The sequence below is a fragment of the Jaculus jaculus genome, chromosome 9 (assembly GCF_020740685.1).
Source record: "Jaculus jaculus isolate mJacJac1 chromosome 9, mJacJac1.mat.Y.cur, whole genome shotgun sequence".
In the NCBI taxonomy this organism is placed as follows: domain Eukaryota; kingdom Metazoa; phylum Chordata; class Mammalia; order Rodentia; family Dipodidae; genus Jaculus; species Jaculus jaculus.
Window position 1 is genome coordinate 85,706,625 of NC_059110.1, and position 16,754 is coordinate 85,723,378.

General features: G+C 40.1%; 1 protein-coding gene across 3 annotated transcripts in view; it reads right to left on the reverse strand.

Annotated features, from left to right (window-relative positions):
- Taok1 (TAO kinase 1) overlaps window positions 1-16,754 on the reverse strand; it is a 183,879-nt gene that overhangs the window by 18,256 nt on the left and 148,869 nt on the right. For all 3 annotated transcript variants that reach the window (XM_045158532.1, XM_045158530.1, XM_045158531.1), the window contains 2 exons: window positions 15,730-15,969; window positions 136-348 (listed from right to left, as the gene is read on the reverse strand). In XM_045158532.1, coding sequence (XP_045014467.1) covers window positions 136-348; window positions 15,730-15,969 — 453 coding nt within the window. The remainder of the gene's footprint in view (window positions 1-135; window positions 349-15,729; window positions 15,970-16,754) is intronic.

Below are 16,754 nucleotides of genomic sequence, written 5' to 3' on the forward strand. Positions count from 1 at the left end.
CCTCTCCCTCCTGAGTGCTGGGATTAAAGGCACACACCACCACCCCTGCCCCCAAATAATCCTTTAATTGTTGGGATTTCATTCAGGAAGTAAAAGGGGCAGTAAATTTGTTTTGCCTAAACAAAGCAAACTCACGGCTTGTGTAGACAGCATTTCATTAATGCTGTGATCATACTGCTCAGCCAAGATGGCTAACTTCCGAGTCTGTTCCTCCTTAAGCCTTTTCAGAACAGCTTTGTGTTCACTCTTTGGCGTAGTCTCCAGCAGGTGATTTCTTAATGCTTTGTACTGTCTGGTTTGGATTTTGCAGGTATCCTGAAACTGCTTTTTTATTTGGAGCTCTTTAGACTAGAAAGAAAAAAATTATATATGTACATATGTTTTAAACATACAGCATTAGGTATACCTTACAAATAAAGCCAGCAAGAAAAAGGAAAGAAAATCAAAAGGTTAAATGGCAAGGGCGCAGATATTTTTATACTTGGCTAATGGCTAAACTATTAGATTCTATGCATTTCTAAACAAGAAACTAATTTATCAGAGCATTTCCCTTAATATTGTTATCTCATTAGTAAATTTAGTTACTTGAGTAAATATTAAAAATAGCTCTGATGTGTATTCATGACAGAAAGTTAAATTTCATCTCATGAATTAAGTTTAACAGATATAACAGCATTTTACTGGTAAGGCAAAATTTTACCATATATCGGAGGCAGAAAATATAGCAACCTCACTTTATTCTGCATCGGAAACACTTTACCTCATTTTCTTTTCATGACAAATCTCCATTCCAACTACACAGTCTATTAAAACCCCCATTTTTGTGGAACAGATAAACACAATTACTAAATGATGTTTTTCTTCCCTGGAGACCTAAGAATAAACCTAGTATATCATACATGCTAGAACAAGCACTCTACCATGGCATCTCAGCCTTTTAAATTTTTATTATATTTTATTTATGTGTGTGTATATAAGGGTGGGTGCTAGGGTCTCTATGCCACTGAAAACAAATGCATATCCAGCTTCATGAATGTAGCTGGGGAAATGAACCCAGACCAGCAGACTTTGTAAGCAGGTACCTTTAACCATCGAGCCACCTTCCCAGGCCTATAGCATTTATTATTATTATTATTATTAACTATTTGAGACAGAAAAAAATTAGAGAGACAGATAAAGAAAATGTGTCTCTGTGTGTGTGTGTGTGTGTGTATGCCAGGGCCTCCTGTCACTGTAAACAAACTCTAGATATATGCACCACTTTGTGCATCTTGTTTTATGAGGGTATTGGGGAATTGAACCTGGGTCATTAGGCTTTGCAGGCAAGTACCTTAACTGCTCAGCCATCTCTCCAGTCCAAAATACAGAGTTATTTTTTTTTAAATGTGTATTTTATTTATTTATGTGAGAGAGAGAAAGAGAGAGAGAATGGACATGCCCAGGCCTCCAGGGACTACTACAAATTAACTCCAGATGCATGTGCTCCCTTGTGCATCTGGCTTACGTGGGCCCTGAGGAATCGAACCTGCGTCCCTAGGCCTCACAGGCAGATGCTTTAACTGCTAAGCCATCTCTTCAGCCCCAAAATATAGAGTGTGTATGTATTTTTTTTTGTTATTTGTTTTGGTTTTTTGAGGTAGGGTCTCACTCTAGCCCAGGCTGACCTGGAACTCAGTGTGGAGTCTCAGGGTGGCCTCAAACTCACAGCAATCCTCCTACCTCTGCCTCCTGAGTGCTGGGATTAAAGGCCTGTGCCACCATGCCTGGCTCTATTGTTTATTCTTTTGAATTAGGGTCTTGCTGTAGTCCAGTCAGAGTTAGAATTCTCTCTGTGTAGCCTCTCAGGATGGCCTTGAGCTGAAGGCAATCCTTTCCTCACTGCCTCCCAAATGCTGGGATGAAAGGTGTGCATCACCACACCCAGCCATGTCTTTTATTTTTAAATATTCTATTTATTTATTTATTGAAGAGAGGCAGATAGAGAGAATGGGAGCACCAGGGATACAAACACAGGTTAACCTGGCACAAGTTATCAGAGCAGTGAACTACCAACCCAGACAGCCTACCTGAGACCACAGCACAGCAAAGAGGGACCCAAGTGGGCATGCAGGACAACTGAGTCCAAAGCCACCCCAAAAGGTAACTGGGATTACACCAGGTCAGTACATGCCAAATAAATCTGGTATACAGGCTTGCATCAGAAGTGTTAATTGTACCTTCAGTATCAGGGTAAATTATATGTTAAATCTGATGGGTGGCCAGATTTGTCATTCCTAAATAAGCTATATTTTGGGCCTATCATTTGTTGCTTCTGGACTTCTAATGCCTTTGTCTCCTCGTTTGTTGGAACAGGGTCTCACTCTGTCAAAAGCTGACCTTGGAACCCTCTACAGACCAGAAATCTCAGCCTCTCAGTTGACAGAAATACAGTCCAACAAAGAGAAAGACAAGCTAACAGAAAGGTATGAATAGGAATTTCAAGATATTTGAGACATTATGAGAAGATCAAACATAAGAATTCAGGGTATATAAGAAGAACTCACATCCTTAAGGATGTGACTTGTTAGAGGGTCTGTTTTTCATAATACATACTCTTACATAAATATTTTGTGCTGGTTTTCATTGCATGTGTATACTATTTAGTTAAATTTTAGAATTTCCCTTTTTTTTTTTTTCCTACCCAGCCTACTGGAATATTTGCAGATCAGGGAAACCCAACACAGAGGGTCACTTTTATGGTTACTCTGTGAGTCTTAAGAGACACACCTAGGGCTGGAGAGATGGCTTAGTGGTTAAGCGCTTGCCTGTGAAGCCTAAGGACCCCAGTTCGATTCCCCAGGACCCACATTAGCCAGATGCACAAGGGGGCGCATGCGTCTGGAGTTCGTTTGCAGTGGCTGGAGGCCCTGGCACACCCATTCTCTCTCTCTCTCTCTCTGTCACTCTCAAATAAATAAAAATAAACAACAAAAAAGAAGAGAGACACAACTAGCACTTTAAGCTCCTACTCTGAAGATAAGTAACATCAGATTGATTGATACATCTAATAATACTGCAGATAATTAGACAACCCAAACAATAAATTAATCTAAGATGCAAAACACACACCAAAAAAATCAAGGAAATATAAATCTACCAAAAATTTAAACCCATCAGAAATGACCTCAAGTGAGACTAATTTAAAGGAAATGCCTGAGAAAGAATTCAAAAGAATAATTATAAATATGCTCAAAAAAAAAAAATCAAAGAGGAGCTGGGCATGGTGGCACACGCCTTTAATCCCAGAAATCAGGAGGCACAGGTAGAAGAACTGCTGTGAGTTTGAGGCCAACCTGAGACTACATAGTTAATTCCAGGGCAGCTTGGACCAGAGTGAGACACTACCTTGAAAAACCAAATAAATAAATCAATAATCAAATAGGAAATCAAAAATGATATATGAATCCAATTTAATGAATAAGGAGGCCAAGACATGAATAAGAAAACAAATAATAAAAAACTAGTGAGAAATACTAGCAATTAAAAACGCAGTAAGTCAAATAAAAAAAAAACTTTATAGAAAATCTCACCAGTAGAATAGATACAGAAGAGGACAAAATGTCTAAACCAGAAGACCAGGTAGAAGATCTAATACAGTCCAACAAAGAGAAAGAAAAGCTAATAGAAAGGTTTGAATAGGAATTTCAAGATATGTGAGACACTATGAAAAGATCAAACATAAGAATTCAGGGTTGCCAGGCGTGGTGGCACACGCCTTTAATCCCAGCACTCGGGAGGCAGAGGTAGGAGAATCACCATGAGTTCAAGGCCACCCTGAGACTACACAGTTAATTCCAGGTCAGCCTGGACCAGAGTGAGACCCTACCTCGAAAAACAAAACAAAAACAAACAACAACAACAAAAAAAAAGAATTCAGGGTATAGTAGAAGGAGAAGAATTTCACTCCAAAGGCATAGTAGGTGTTTTAAACAAAATCATAGAAGAAAACTTAACCCAAATAGGGAAAGAGATGCCAATGCAGATATAGGAAGCCTCTAGAACACCAAAGAGACAAAATCTGGAAAGAACCTCTCCTGGCCATATTATAATTAAACTACCAAACACGCAAACCAAGGAAAATATATTGAAAGCAGTTAGAAAAATCAAGTTACCTACAAAGGCAAGCCCATCAGGATCACAGTAGATTACTTGACACAAACTTTAAAGGCCAGAGGGCTTAGAATGATGTATACCAAGTTTTGAAAGATAACAACTGTCAGCCACGGCTACTTTATCCTGCAAAGCTATCCATTCAAATAGACAGAGAAATAAGGATATTCCAAAAGAAAAGCAGGCTTAAGGACTATTTGAAGACAAAACCAGCTCTAGAGAAAATACTTGGCAGGTTCCTTCATGCTGAAGGGAAAGAAAAGCACACATGTAAGGGACCTGGAAAAACAAGCCATACTCATATACTAGTTAATACAAGAAAGCAAAGGTAAAACCAGAAGAACTACAAAACAAGAAAAATGGCAAAAATAAACACACACCTTTCAATAATAACTCTTAATACCAGTGGCCTCGATGCCCCAACCAAAGGACATAGGTTTGCAGATTGGATAAAAAGCAGGATCCTTCAATTTATGGCCTCTAAGAAACTTACCTTTCTACAAAGAATTAGATATTTTCTTAGGGTGAAAGGTTGGAAAACAGTGTTTCCAGCAAATGGGCCTAGAAAACAAGCAGGGGTCTCTATCCTAATATCTGACAGGGTAGACTACAGGCCAACATAAAATCTGTGTGTAGGTTCCTGAAATAGCTAAAAATAGATTTACCACATGACCCAGCTATACCACTCTGGTGGTTTGATTCAGGTATCCCAATATAAACTAAGGCGTTTTGAGGTATCGCCCATAAAAGGTTCCCAGCTGACGGAGACATGGGAATTAATGCCTCCTGGAGGCAGTGTATTGTTGGGGTTGGGCTTATGGGTGTTATAGCCAGTTTTCCCTTGGTAGTGTTTGGCACACTCTCCTGTTGCTATTGTCCATCTTATGTTGGCTAGGGGGTGATGTCCACCCTGTCCACGCCATCGTTTTTCCTGCCATCATGGAGCTTCCTGCTAGAGCCTGTAAGCCAAAATAAAACTTTTTTTCCCCACAAGCTGCTCTTGATTAGGTGATTTCTACTAGCAATGCAAACCTGATTGTAACACACTCCTAGGCATACATCGTAAGAACTCTTCTTAATACCTTAGAGATACTTGCTCAACCATGTTTATTGCCATAACATTCGAAATAGCTAGGAAATGGAACCAGCCTAGATGTTCCTCAACCAATGAGAGGATAATGAAGACGTGTTACATTTATACAATGAAGCTCTACTCAACAGAAAAGAAAAATACAATTATGAAATTTGCAGGAAAATGGATTGATCTGGAAAGTATTATAATAAGTGAGGTAACCCAGGCCCAGAAAGCCAGTTGGCACATGTTCTCTCTGTATGTGGATCCTAGCTACATATGATTGGACTTCTATTTGAGTAGGAATAAAACTCAGTAGCACGGGCTGGAGAGATGGCTTAGCGATTAAGCGCTCGCCTGTGAAGCCTAAGGACCCCGGTTCGAGGCTCAGTTCCCCAGGTCCCACGTTAGCCAGATGCACAAGGGGGTGCACGCGTCTAGAGTTGGTTTGCAGAGGCTGGAGGCCCTGGTGTGCCCATTCTCTCTCTCTCTCCCTCTATCTGTCTTTCTCTCTGTGTCTGTCGCTCTCAAATAAATAAATAAAATATTTAAAAAAAATAAAAAAAAAAACTCAGTAGCAGAGGTCAGTAAGCTAGAAAGTGGAAATAAAGGGAATAGAAAGGAAGGAAGGAGGGACTTAATACTAATTTATTGTATATATGTAAGTAGAAGAACAGATTAATGAGGGTGAAAAGGCCTAAGTGAGGTCAGGGGAAGAGATTGCACAAAGGAGGTACTTCTGGTTAGGATGGCAGCATCGGAACCACACCAAAGCAGCCTAAGGGAGAAAAAGCCAAAAACAAACAAACAAACAAACAAACAAACAAAACTAAACAACAACAACAACAAAAAAACAACAGCAAAATACACGCTTCTACTAAAAAGTGAGGTGTATAAGAAATTACCAACAAGGGCTGGAGAGATGGCTTAGCGGTTAAGTGCTTGCCTGTGAAGCCTAAGGACCCCAGTTCTAGGCTTGATTCCCCAGGACCCACATTAGCCAGATGCACAAGGGGGCACACGCATCTGGAGTTTGCAGTGGCTGGGGGCCCTGGCGTGCCCATTCTTTCTTTCTCTCTCTGCCTGTCACTCTCAAATAAATAAATAAAAATAAACAAAAATTTTTTTTAAAAAAAGAAATTACCAATAGCAGCAGAGAAGTAAGAGAGATCCCACAAAGGAAGGCAGAAGTGGCTCCAGCAGCAGCAGCACCAGGTCCATGGAGCCATAGCTCCAAGGCTCACTTTGAGTAGCAGAAAAAGCCAGGCGAGGGGATTTTCCACTCACACCGGAGCTCTTTGCAAACTCGAGAAATGTGGAGAACCACAGTGAACAATGGAGGAGCAAATCACAAGGTAGAGGCTCTTGTGGACCAGCGGGAGAACTAGAGTCACCATCCACAGCCTCCCTCGCCCACTGCCAACGCAAGTGCCAACAAGCACCAGAGACCAGGGGAAGGGAGATCACAGCACCCAGCATGGGCGACCAGAGGTACCCAAGCAGGAATGCAGCATAACTGAGACCAAAATCATCTCAAAAGGTAACAGGGATTACACCAGGTCAGTACCCACCAAATAAGCCTGGTAGATAGCCTGAACTGGAAGTGCTAATGGCACCTTCCATATCAGGATAAATTATATGTTAAATCTGATGGATGGTTGAATTTTCCATTCTTAAATAAGTTATATTTTGGGCTTGTTATTTGTTGTTTCTTGATTTATAGTGGCTTTGTTTCCTTTTCTGTTGTGTATTAGGGAAGGGTCTCACTTGGTCACAAGCTGACTTGGAACCCTCATCAGACCAGAACTCTTAACCTCCTTGCTGACAGTATTAAGGGTGTGGGGCACCACATAACCTAAGGGACAGTTAGAGGATCTGGTTGTCATAATATCTACTCTTGCATAAATACTATGTGCTGCTCTTCATTGAAAGTGTATGTTATTTAGTTAAATTTTAGAATCTGCCTGTATTTTGTTCCACTCAGCATACTTGAATACTCTTCATTGCAGGCAAACCCAACACCTAGGGTCACTTTTGTAGATACTCAGAGTCTTTAGAGCCAAAACCAGCAACTTCAGCCCCTACCCTGAAGATATATAACATCAGATTGGTTGATACATCTAATAATACATCTAATAATACTGCAGCTAACTAGAAAATCCAAGCATCAAATTAATCCAAGATGCAAAAATATATATATTATAACAAAAACCACCAAAAATTAAGACAATATAAATTCACCGAAAAGTATGAATCTATCAGAAATGACCTACAGTAAGAATGAGTTAGAGGAAATGCCTGAGAAAGAATTCAAAAGAATGATTACAAATATGCTCAAAGATGAAAAAGAGGGAATCAAAGGAATCAAAGAAGACACAGCAAACCAATTTAATGAAATAAAGAGGTCAATATAAAACATAAATAAGGAAATGAAACAAAGAGTTGGTTCTTTGAAAGGACAAACAAGATTGATAAACCCTTAGCAAATCTGACCAAAAGAAAGAGAGAAGAGACACAAATGAATAAAATTGGAGATGAACAAGGCAGCATCACAACAGATACCACAGAAATTTAAAAAATCATAGGATCATAATATAGTAACAAACACTTCACTAAACATGAAAATCTGAAAGAAATGGATGATTTCCTTCATTTATATGACCTACCTAAATTAAATCAAGCTGAGATTAACCACTTCAATAGACCTATGACAAGTATGGAGATCCAAGCAGTTATAAAAAAAAATCTCCCAACTAAAAAAAGTCTAGGCCCCGATGGAATCACTGGGTGAATTTTACCAGACTTTTAGGGAAGAACTAACACCACGGCTTCTTGAACTTTTCCGTAAAATAGAAAAAGGAATCATGCCAAACTCCTTCTATAAAGCCAGCATCACCCTAATACCAAAACCAGGCAAAGATAGAACAAAAGAAGAAAATTACAGAACAATCTCCTTCATGAACATAGATGAAAAACTTCTCAAAAAAAGATTGGCAAACAGAATACAAGAATATATCAGAAAGATCATTCACCCTGACCAAGAATGCTTTATCCCAGAGATAAAGGGACGGATGAACATATGCAAATTTATAAATATAATACATTATGTAAATGAACTGAAGGACAAAAATCACATGATCATCTCATTAGATACAGAAAAAACATTTCACAAAATACAACATTCCTTCATGATAAAAGTCCTACAGAGACTGGAAAGAGAAGGAACATATCTCAATATAATAAAGCCTATGACAAACCTACAGCCAACATATTACTAAATGGATAAAAACTGGAAGCTTTTCCACTAAAATCAGGAATAAGACAAGGGTGTCTACTATCCCCACTTTTATTTAATATAGTACTGGAAGTCTCAGCCATAGCAATAAGGCAAGAGACACACATAACAGGGATATAAACTCTACCAGCAAAATGTTAAAGGTGAAAAACACCCAAAGCCATGTAGCAGGATACAAAATAAATACACAGATATCAGTAGTCTTCCTATGTGTTAGCAACAAACACACAGAGGATGAAATCAGAGAATCACTCCCATTTACAATTACATCAAAAAAATAAAATACCTTGGAATAAACCCAAGCAAGGAAGTGAAGGATCTCTACAATGAAAACTTTAAAACACTGAAGCAAGAAACTGCAGAAGACACTAGGAAATGGAAAAACATCCCTTGTTCCTGATCAGAAGAATCAGTATTGTGAAAATGGCAATCTTACCAAAAGCAATCTACACATTTAATGCAATCCCCATCAAAATTCCAACGGCATTTCACAGAAAAAGAATAAAGAATCCAAAAATTCATTTGGAATCAAAAAGTCAACAGAACAGAATAGAGGACCCAGATGTAAATCTGGGTAGCTATAACCACCTGAGATTCAATAAAAACGTCAAACATACTCATTGTAGAAAAGACAGCCTCTTCAGCAAATGGTATTGGGAAAACTGGATATTTATCTGTAGAAAGATGAAAATAGATTCTTATCTCTCTCCATGCACAAGAATTAAGTTCAAATGGATTAAAGACCTTAACATCTGACTTGCAACTGAAACTGCTAGAGGAAAAAGTAGGAGAAACCCGTCAACATATTGGTCTTGGCAAAGACTTTCTGAATATAACCCCATTGCTCAGGCAATAAAACCACAGATTAATCGCTGGGACCTCATGAAATTACAAAGATTTTATGTGGAAAAGTACACTGTGAAAAAAAAGAGGCAACCTACAGAATGGGAAAATACCTTTGCCAGCTATACATCTGATAGAGGATTAATATGTAGGACATAGAAAGAACTCAAAAAATTAAATAATAAGAAAACAAGCCAATTAAAAATGGGCTATGGAGCTAAATAGAGAGTTCTCAAAAGAAGAAATACAGATGGCATATAAGCATCTAAAAAAATGTTGTACATCCCTAGCCATCAGGAAAATGCAGAGTAAAACTAGAGTGAGATTATATCTCACTCCTGTCAGATTGGCTACCATCATGAAAACAAATGACCATAAATGCTGGCGAGGATGTAGAAAAAGAGAAACCCTTCTACACTTTTGGTGGGAATGCAATCTGGTCCAGCCATTGTGGACATCAGTGTGGAGGTTCCTAAGACAGCTAAAAACAGATCTACCATATGACCCCGCTATAGCACTCCTAGCCATGTATCCTAAGGACTCATATCGTTACCTTAGAGATACTTGCTCAACCATGTTTATTGCCGCTCAATTCACAATAGCTGGAAAATGGAACCAGCCTAGATGTCCCTCAACTGATGAATGGATAATGAAGATGTAGCACATTTATACAATGGAGTTCTACTCAGCGGTAAAGAAAATTGAAGTTATGAAATTTGCAGGAAAATGGATGGATCTGGATAGGTTTATACTAAGTGAGGTAACCCAGGCCCAGAAAGCCAAGCGTCACATGTTCTCTCTCATATGACTTCTGAGTGAGTAGGAATAAAACTCAGTAGCAAAGGCCAGTAAGCTAGAAAAGAGATATAAAGGGAGGAGAAAGTAAGGGGGAGGGGACTTAATAGGATGGTATTGTATATATGTAAGTAGAAGACTAATTAAAGGGGGCGAAAAGGCCTAAGTGAGGTTAGGAGGAAGAGGTTGAGTAAAGGAAACTGGAGGGAAGGCTAATCAAAGTCTAAGAGGATATAAATAAGTCATATGGAAACCTACTTTTTTGGACAATGGAACACTCAGGAGCCATAGATCGTTGCTAGAAAATCTTCAGTGCCACTGAAGGGATACCTTCCAGTGAGTTGCTGGCCAGGGAGGTCCCTGATGCCCCCAAAACATTATAGGCCATTGTCAAGGCTCTTGGTTTCCCACCAGGAATAGATGGCAAGAACCTATTGCTGAAGACTCCAAATACTTGGGCTGCAAGGCCACTGAGAAATCCTGCTGGAACTGAGCTGATAACCTCCTCTATATAGACCAACTGCCAAAGCTGGAAGAAGCCATACTGCATGCAGTTCAATGAGAGAGAAAGAAATCACAAGTGAAGATACTCAGCAGTGGACAATGCAAGCCTTCTATTTGGCTAGCCAGGCCAAATGAGCCAACAGGTGCAATAGTGGCACATCTCCTCTCTAAAAAAGAAATGGGCCATTAAAGGCACATGCCATTAATTTCAGCACTTGGGATGCAGAAAGAGGAGAGTGAGTTTGAGGCCACCCTGAAACTACATAGTGAACTCCAGGTCAGTCTGGGCTACAGAGTGAAACCTTACCTCAAAAAAAAAATTAAAATAAATAGTGGCATATCTTTCATGGTGGAAACCAACTGCTCTCTAATTGACTGGAGGCCGGCTCCATGGGAGGGAATACATCGCTGATACTGAAAACTTAAAACAGGGGTAGTCATGAGCCCTAGATGTGTAACATCTGCTGCTGTCTGGCTAACTGTATATACTATGCTTATCAAACTGCCTAGTAAGAAGTTCTCTTAATGTTCATACCCATATATTAATGCTACTCTCACTTTTAGTAGAGAATCTTCTCTTTTCAGATGGCAGTGACCTTGGGATGACTCAGAAGGCATCATGGTGCTGGAAAGAAGTGACAGGAGTGCTCAGCACTGAGTATCTCTATCACACCTTCCAAGGCTCAGGGTCTAATGTGGAAGAGGTGGCAAGAAGAATATAACAGCCAAAGGAAGGGTAGGACTCCTTACAACCTGCTCTCCCCGGACACAAAATGGCCTGGATATCCATGACCTCACAGTGCATGACACTATCTACACAAGACCATCATAATAGGAGAAAAAGATCATGACATCAAAGTAAAAGAGAGACTGATTGAGATGGAGAGAATGGGGTATCAAAGGGGAAAGTGGGGGAATGGAGGGTATTACTGTGGGATATATTTTGTATAATAATAAAAATTATTTGGAAGGAAAAAAAAAGGTAGACTGATTGAGAGGGAGAGGGGATATGATGGAGAATGGAGTTTCTGAGGGAACGTGGGGGGAGGGAAGGTATTACCATGGAATATTTGTTATAATCATGCAAGTTGTTAATAAAACAATGAAAAAAAAATATATATAAAACAGGGCTGGAGGGATGGCTTAGTAGTTAAGGTGTTTGCCTGGAAAGCCAAAGGGCCCAGGTTCAATCCCCCAAAGACCCACGTTAGCCAGATGAACAGTGTGGTGGGGGGTTGGGCAGGGGCGGGCACATTCATCTGGAGTTCGTTTGCAGTGGCTAGAGGCCCTGGCACGCCAATTCTCTCCCTCTCTCCCTCCCTCCCTCCCTTTCTCTCTCTCCTCCCTCCCTTTTTTTGTAAAATAATATATAAATAAATAAAACAGTCTCTATTTCTTAAAATGATAGCCATTCCTTACTAATGCCTAAAGAGAAAAAAACAAAGCTTCCTGGAAAATTTCTACATCATAAGATTAAGGCATGCTAGTGTAAGCCTGTAACCCCAGGTCCTCAGATGCGGATTCAGGAAGATCAAGAGTTTAAGGCTAGCTGGGCGTAGTGGCGCACGCCTTTAATCCCAGCACTAGGGAGGCAGAGGTAGGAGGATCGCCGTGTGTTCGAGGCCACCCTGAGACTACATAGTTAATTCCAGGTCATCCTGGACCAGAGTGTGAGACCCTACCTTGAAAAACAAAACAAAACAAAACAACAAAAAAAAAAAAAATAAAAATAAAAGAGTTCAAAACTATGCTGGGCTCCATAGGAAGACTCAAAATAAAAACAAAAACAAAAAAGGGGTGGGGGTGGGGGGAAGAAATGGCTTAGTGGTTAAAAGTACTTGCTTGCGTACCCTGCCAGCTTGGGCACATGCACCTGGAGTTTGTTTGCAGTGGTGAGAGGCCCTCGTACATCCATAATCACTCTCTGTCTCTCTTTCTGTCTCCCACCCTCTATGTGTTTGTGTACCTGTCTCTCTCCCTCTCCCTCCTTGTTTGCCAATGGGAGGGTGGGACAACAATGTGCTGGAGGGATGGCTTAGTGGTTAAGGCATTTGCCTGCAAAGCCAAAGGATCCTGGTTGGATTCTCCAGGACTCACATAAGACAGATGCATAACGGGTGCATGCATCTGGAGCTTGTTGCAGTGGCTGGAGGTACTGGCATGCCCATTCTCTCTCTTTCTCTGCCTCTTTTTCTCATATAAATAAAAAAGTGAGCTGGGCATGGTGGTCCACCTGTATGAAAAAAAAGGAAACAAGCCAGGCGTCGCGGTGCACGCCTTTAATCCCAGCACTTGGGATCGCCGTGAGTTCGAGGCCATCCTGAGACTACACAGTGAATTCCAGGTCAGCCTGGGCTAGAGTGAGACCCTACTTTGAAAAACCAAAAAAAAAAAAAAAAAAAAAAAAGGAGAGATAGGTTAGCTAAAGTAAAGGTGCTTGACTGTGAAGTGTAAAGACCCAGGGTTTGACTCCTGAGAATCTATGTAAGTCACACACACAAGTTGGCATATATGTATAAGGTGGCACATACATCTGGAGTTTGTCTGCAGTGGGTAAGGCCCTGGTATGCCAATTCTCTCTCTCCCTCTCTGTCTCTCATATGAGAAATGGAAACAAAGCAAAAACGTATTTTATCATATTGAGTTGGCATTGTACAGGCATTAACAGCTATATTGGTCTAGAAAAAGTAAACTCACATTTTGTGCCATTTGTACAGGAATAATAACATACTGTTTTAACTATGAAAGGCCTCATTCTATGTGGGTTTGATTACAGAAACAAGCAAATATTCTGTAAATAAAACTAGAGTAAGGGGGGCTTAGCAGTTAAGGTGCTTGCCTAGAAAGCCAATGGACCCAGGTTCGATTCCCCAGTACCCACATAAGCCAGATGCACAAGAGGGGGGCACGCATCTGGAGTTTGTATGCAGTGGCTAGAGGCCCTGGCATACCCATTCTCTCTCTATCTGTCTATTTCTATCTCTCTCTCTCTGTCTCAAATAAATAAATAAAATCGTTAAAAAAAACAAACAAACCTAGAGTTAGGGGGGTACAGAGATGGCTTAGCAGTTAAGGCACTTGCCTGCAAAGTCAAAGGTCCTAGGTTCAATTCCCCAATACCCACATAAAGCCAGATGCACAAGGTGGCACTTGCATCTGGAGTTCTTTGCAGTGGCTTGATGTCCTGGCACATCCCTTCTTATTCTCGCACAAACAAAGAAACACACACTAGACTAAGATTAATGCTTATCCCAAGAATAAAGTACAACCCTTAATGCGTGACTCAAGATAAATAAAATGAATGTAAGTTATAGTTATTCCTATTCATATAAAGTGACATAAGGGATCTGGAGAGATGGCTTAGTTAAGCGCTTTGCCTGTGAAGCCTAAGGACCCCAGCTCGAGGATAGATTTCCCGGGAACCACCTAAGCCAGATGCACAAAGTGGTGCATGTGTCTGGAGTTCCTTTGCAACGGCTGGAGGCCCTGATGTACCTATTCTCTCTCTCTCTGGCTCTTTCTCTGTCACTCTCAAATAAATAAAATAAACCTGACACAAAATTATCACCTTGGCCTGGGGAGATGGCTCAGTGTTTAAAGGTGCTTTCTTACAAAGTCTTCTGGCCTGTATTCAGTTTCCTAGTACCCACAAAAAGCCAGATGCACAAAATGGCACGTGTCTGGAGTACATTTGCAGTGGCAAGGGGCCCTGTTATGACCCCCCTCACCCACATTGCTCAAATAAATTTTAAAAAATTGAAGTAACTGGTGTTTAAATTCTAGTATTCAAGCCAGATGTGGTATGACATGCTTTCAATCCTAACACTGAGGTAGGAGGATTACCATGAGGGTTTGAGGACAGTATGGAGTACACAGTGAGTTTCAGGTCAGCCCAGGCTAAAGTAAGACCCCGCTTCAAACAAACAAACAAAAAACCCACAATAAAACCTGGTGTTTCATTCAAATTAATCCAGAAAATAGATAAACATAAAATGAGAGGAAAAGGTTATTTCCCTTCTTTGACTAGAGGAAAACTTGAGCTCATTTGTCATTAGAAGGAGGCATTCTAAGTAAGATTGTGAAACATTATTTTCTCTTTACATTTACTAGAAAGAAAGGACTTAAATCAACCCCAAGGGAAATGAAGTTGCATCAGGATTATGGTATGACCAGACAAAACTAACAGGTTTCAATTTGGTTTACCTCAGGATATGGCTAAGTTTTAAAACCACAATTAATTTCATAGACATGTTTTAAAACACATCTGGTGGGAGATAACCTAGTCAAATATACATGTATCTGGGAAAACAAATCTGAAAAGTCCTTATGAATTCCAAGTTTCTAAGCACTTGCAGTTAACCTAACTACTCTGTAAATGCTTTCATTTTCTTAGTACTGGATTACAGGTATGCCATCTCCAGTAGCAAAGAGTTTTTTAGTGGTAAATATTTTGTGACATGAGCTTTCTCAACATAGAAAATTTGAAGATATTACAAGTTATGCAATTTGAAACTTTCTTGGAATTGTTAAATTTTATAAAACTGGTAAAGAAGAACAGATCAGGTGGCTGAAGGGACAAAGAAAAAGAAGGAAGCTTTTTTACATTCTTAAATTTTGTATAAATTAGATCTATAGTAAGAGTCCCAGATAGTATTGATTAGAATGAGGAGAGAGAGAGAGAAGCCAAATGGTTGACCTGCAGAAATCAGATACTGGGTACAACAGTAATAGTGATTCTGAGTTATTTCCCAGTTAAAATCTTTGACCATTCTTTGGGGTTTTTTCTTTTTTGGGAGGGTGGGGGGTTCTGAGGTAGGGTCTCACTCTAGCCCAGGCTGACTATATAGTCTCAGGGTGGTCTTGAACTCTTGGTGATGCTCTGCCTCCCAAGTGCTGGGATTAAAGGCATGCACCACTACACCTGGCTGGGGCTATTTTTTAATACTTTGATATGAAACATACAAGCAAAGATTTCAGCAATATGGAGTTCACAAAGGAAACAACCAAACATGCAACAAGTAAAAAGCATTAATGGTTTTCCCCCTTGTCAAGAAGCTTACACTAAAGGTACCTTCAAACTCTTAGGCTGTTGTCGAACCTCCATGACATGTTTTCGCCTCAGTTCTCGCTCCCTTCGCTTATTGTATTCCAGCTGGTTTGTGAGCTCAGTTTGATGCTGCAATCGGATCAACTCACAGCGCATCTTTTGAATTGTGTTGAGGTGGCGGAACTCCAGTTCTTGCATGGATTCATGCTGTCGAAGTAGCATGGCATGCTCTAAGTCCTTCTGAGTCTGCCTTTTATTTAATTCCTAATGCAAAAGACAAAGTGATGATTTATTACAAAATCAAGAAAAAAGCTATAAGAAAAATAATAGTGAAGAAGGGACATAACAAACTATTCTTTTTCAATCAATAATGGCTGCATAGCAATAACTGGAGTTTTATCATCCCCACTTCTGGTACATGCAAAGTACTCTCCACTGGCCTATACCATCAGTCCCATTTCAAGGACTTAATGAGAAATCAGTAAGTTCATAAACAAAAAATTATCAGGATGATATCTAGCACATGCCAGTGTTTCATATTAATTCTCTTATAATTTTTTTCCAGATCAAAAATCAGAACAGGGCTGGAGAGATGGCTCAGCAGTTAAAGTGCTTGCCTGCAAAGCCTAAGGACCCAGGTCTGATTCTCTAGGTCCCACATAAGCCAGATGCACATGTTAGTGCATGCATCTGGAGTTTGTATGCAGTGGCTAGAGACACTAGCACACCCATTCTGTGTGTGTGTGTGTGTGTGTGTGTGTCTAATAAAATATATTAAAATGAACTTGAAAAAAAGTTAAGAGAACAGCCTGGAGTCAGGTGTAATGGCACACACCTTTAATCCCAGCAAAAAAAGAAAGTAGGAGGATCACCATGAGTTAGAGCCACCCTGAGACTATATAGTGAATTCCAGATTGGTGTGAGGAAAAAAAAAAAAAAAAAAGCAAAAGGAGGGGCTGGAGAGGTGGCTCAATAGTTGAGGTGCTTGCCTGCAAAGCATAACAAGGGTTTGATTCCCCAGTACCCACATAAAGCCAGATGTACAAAGT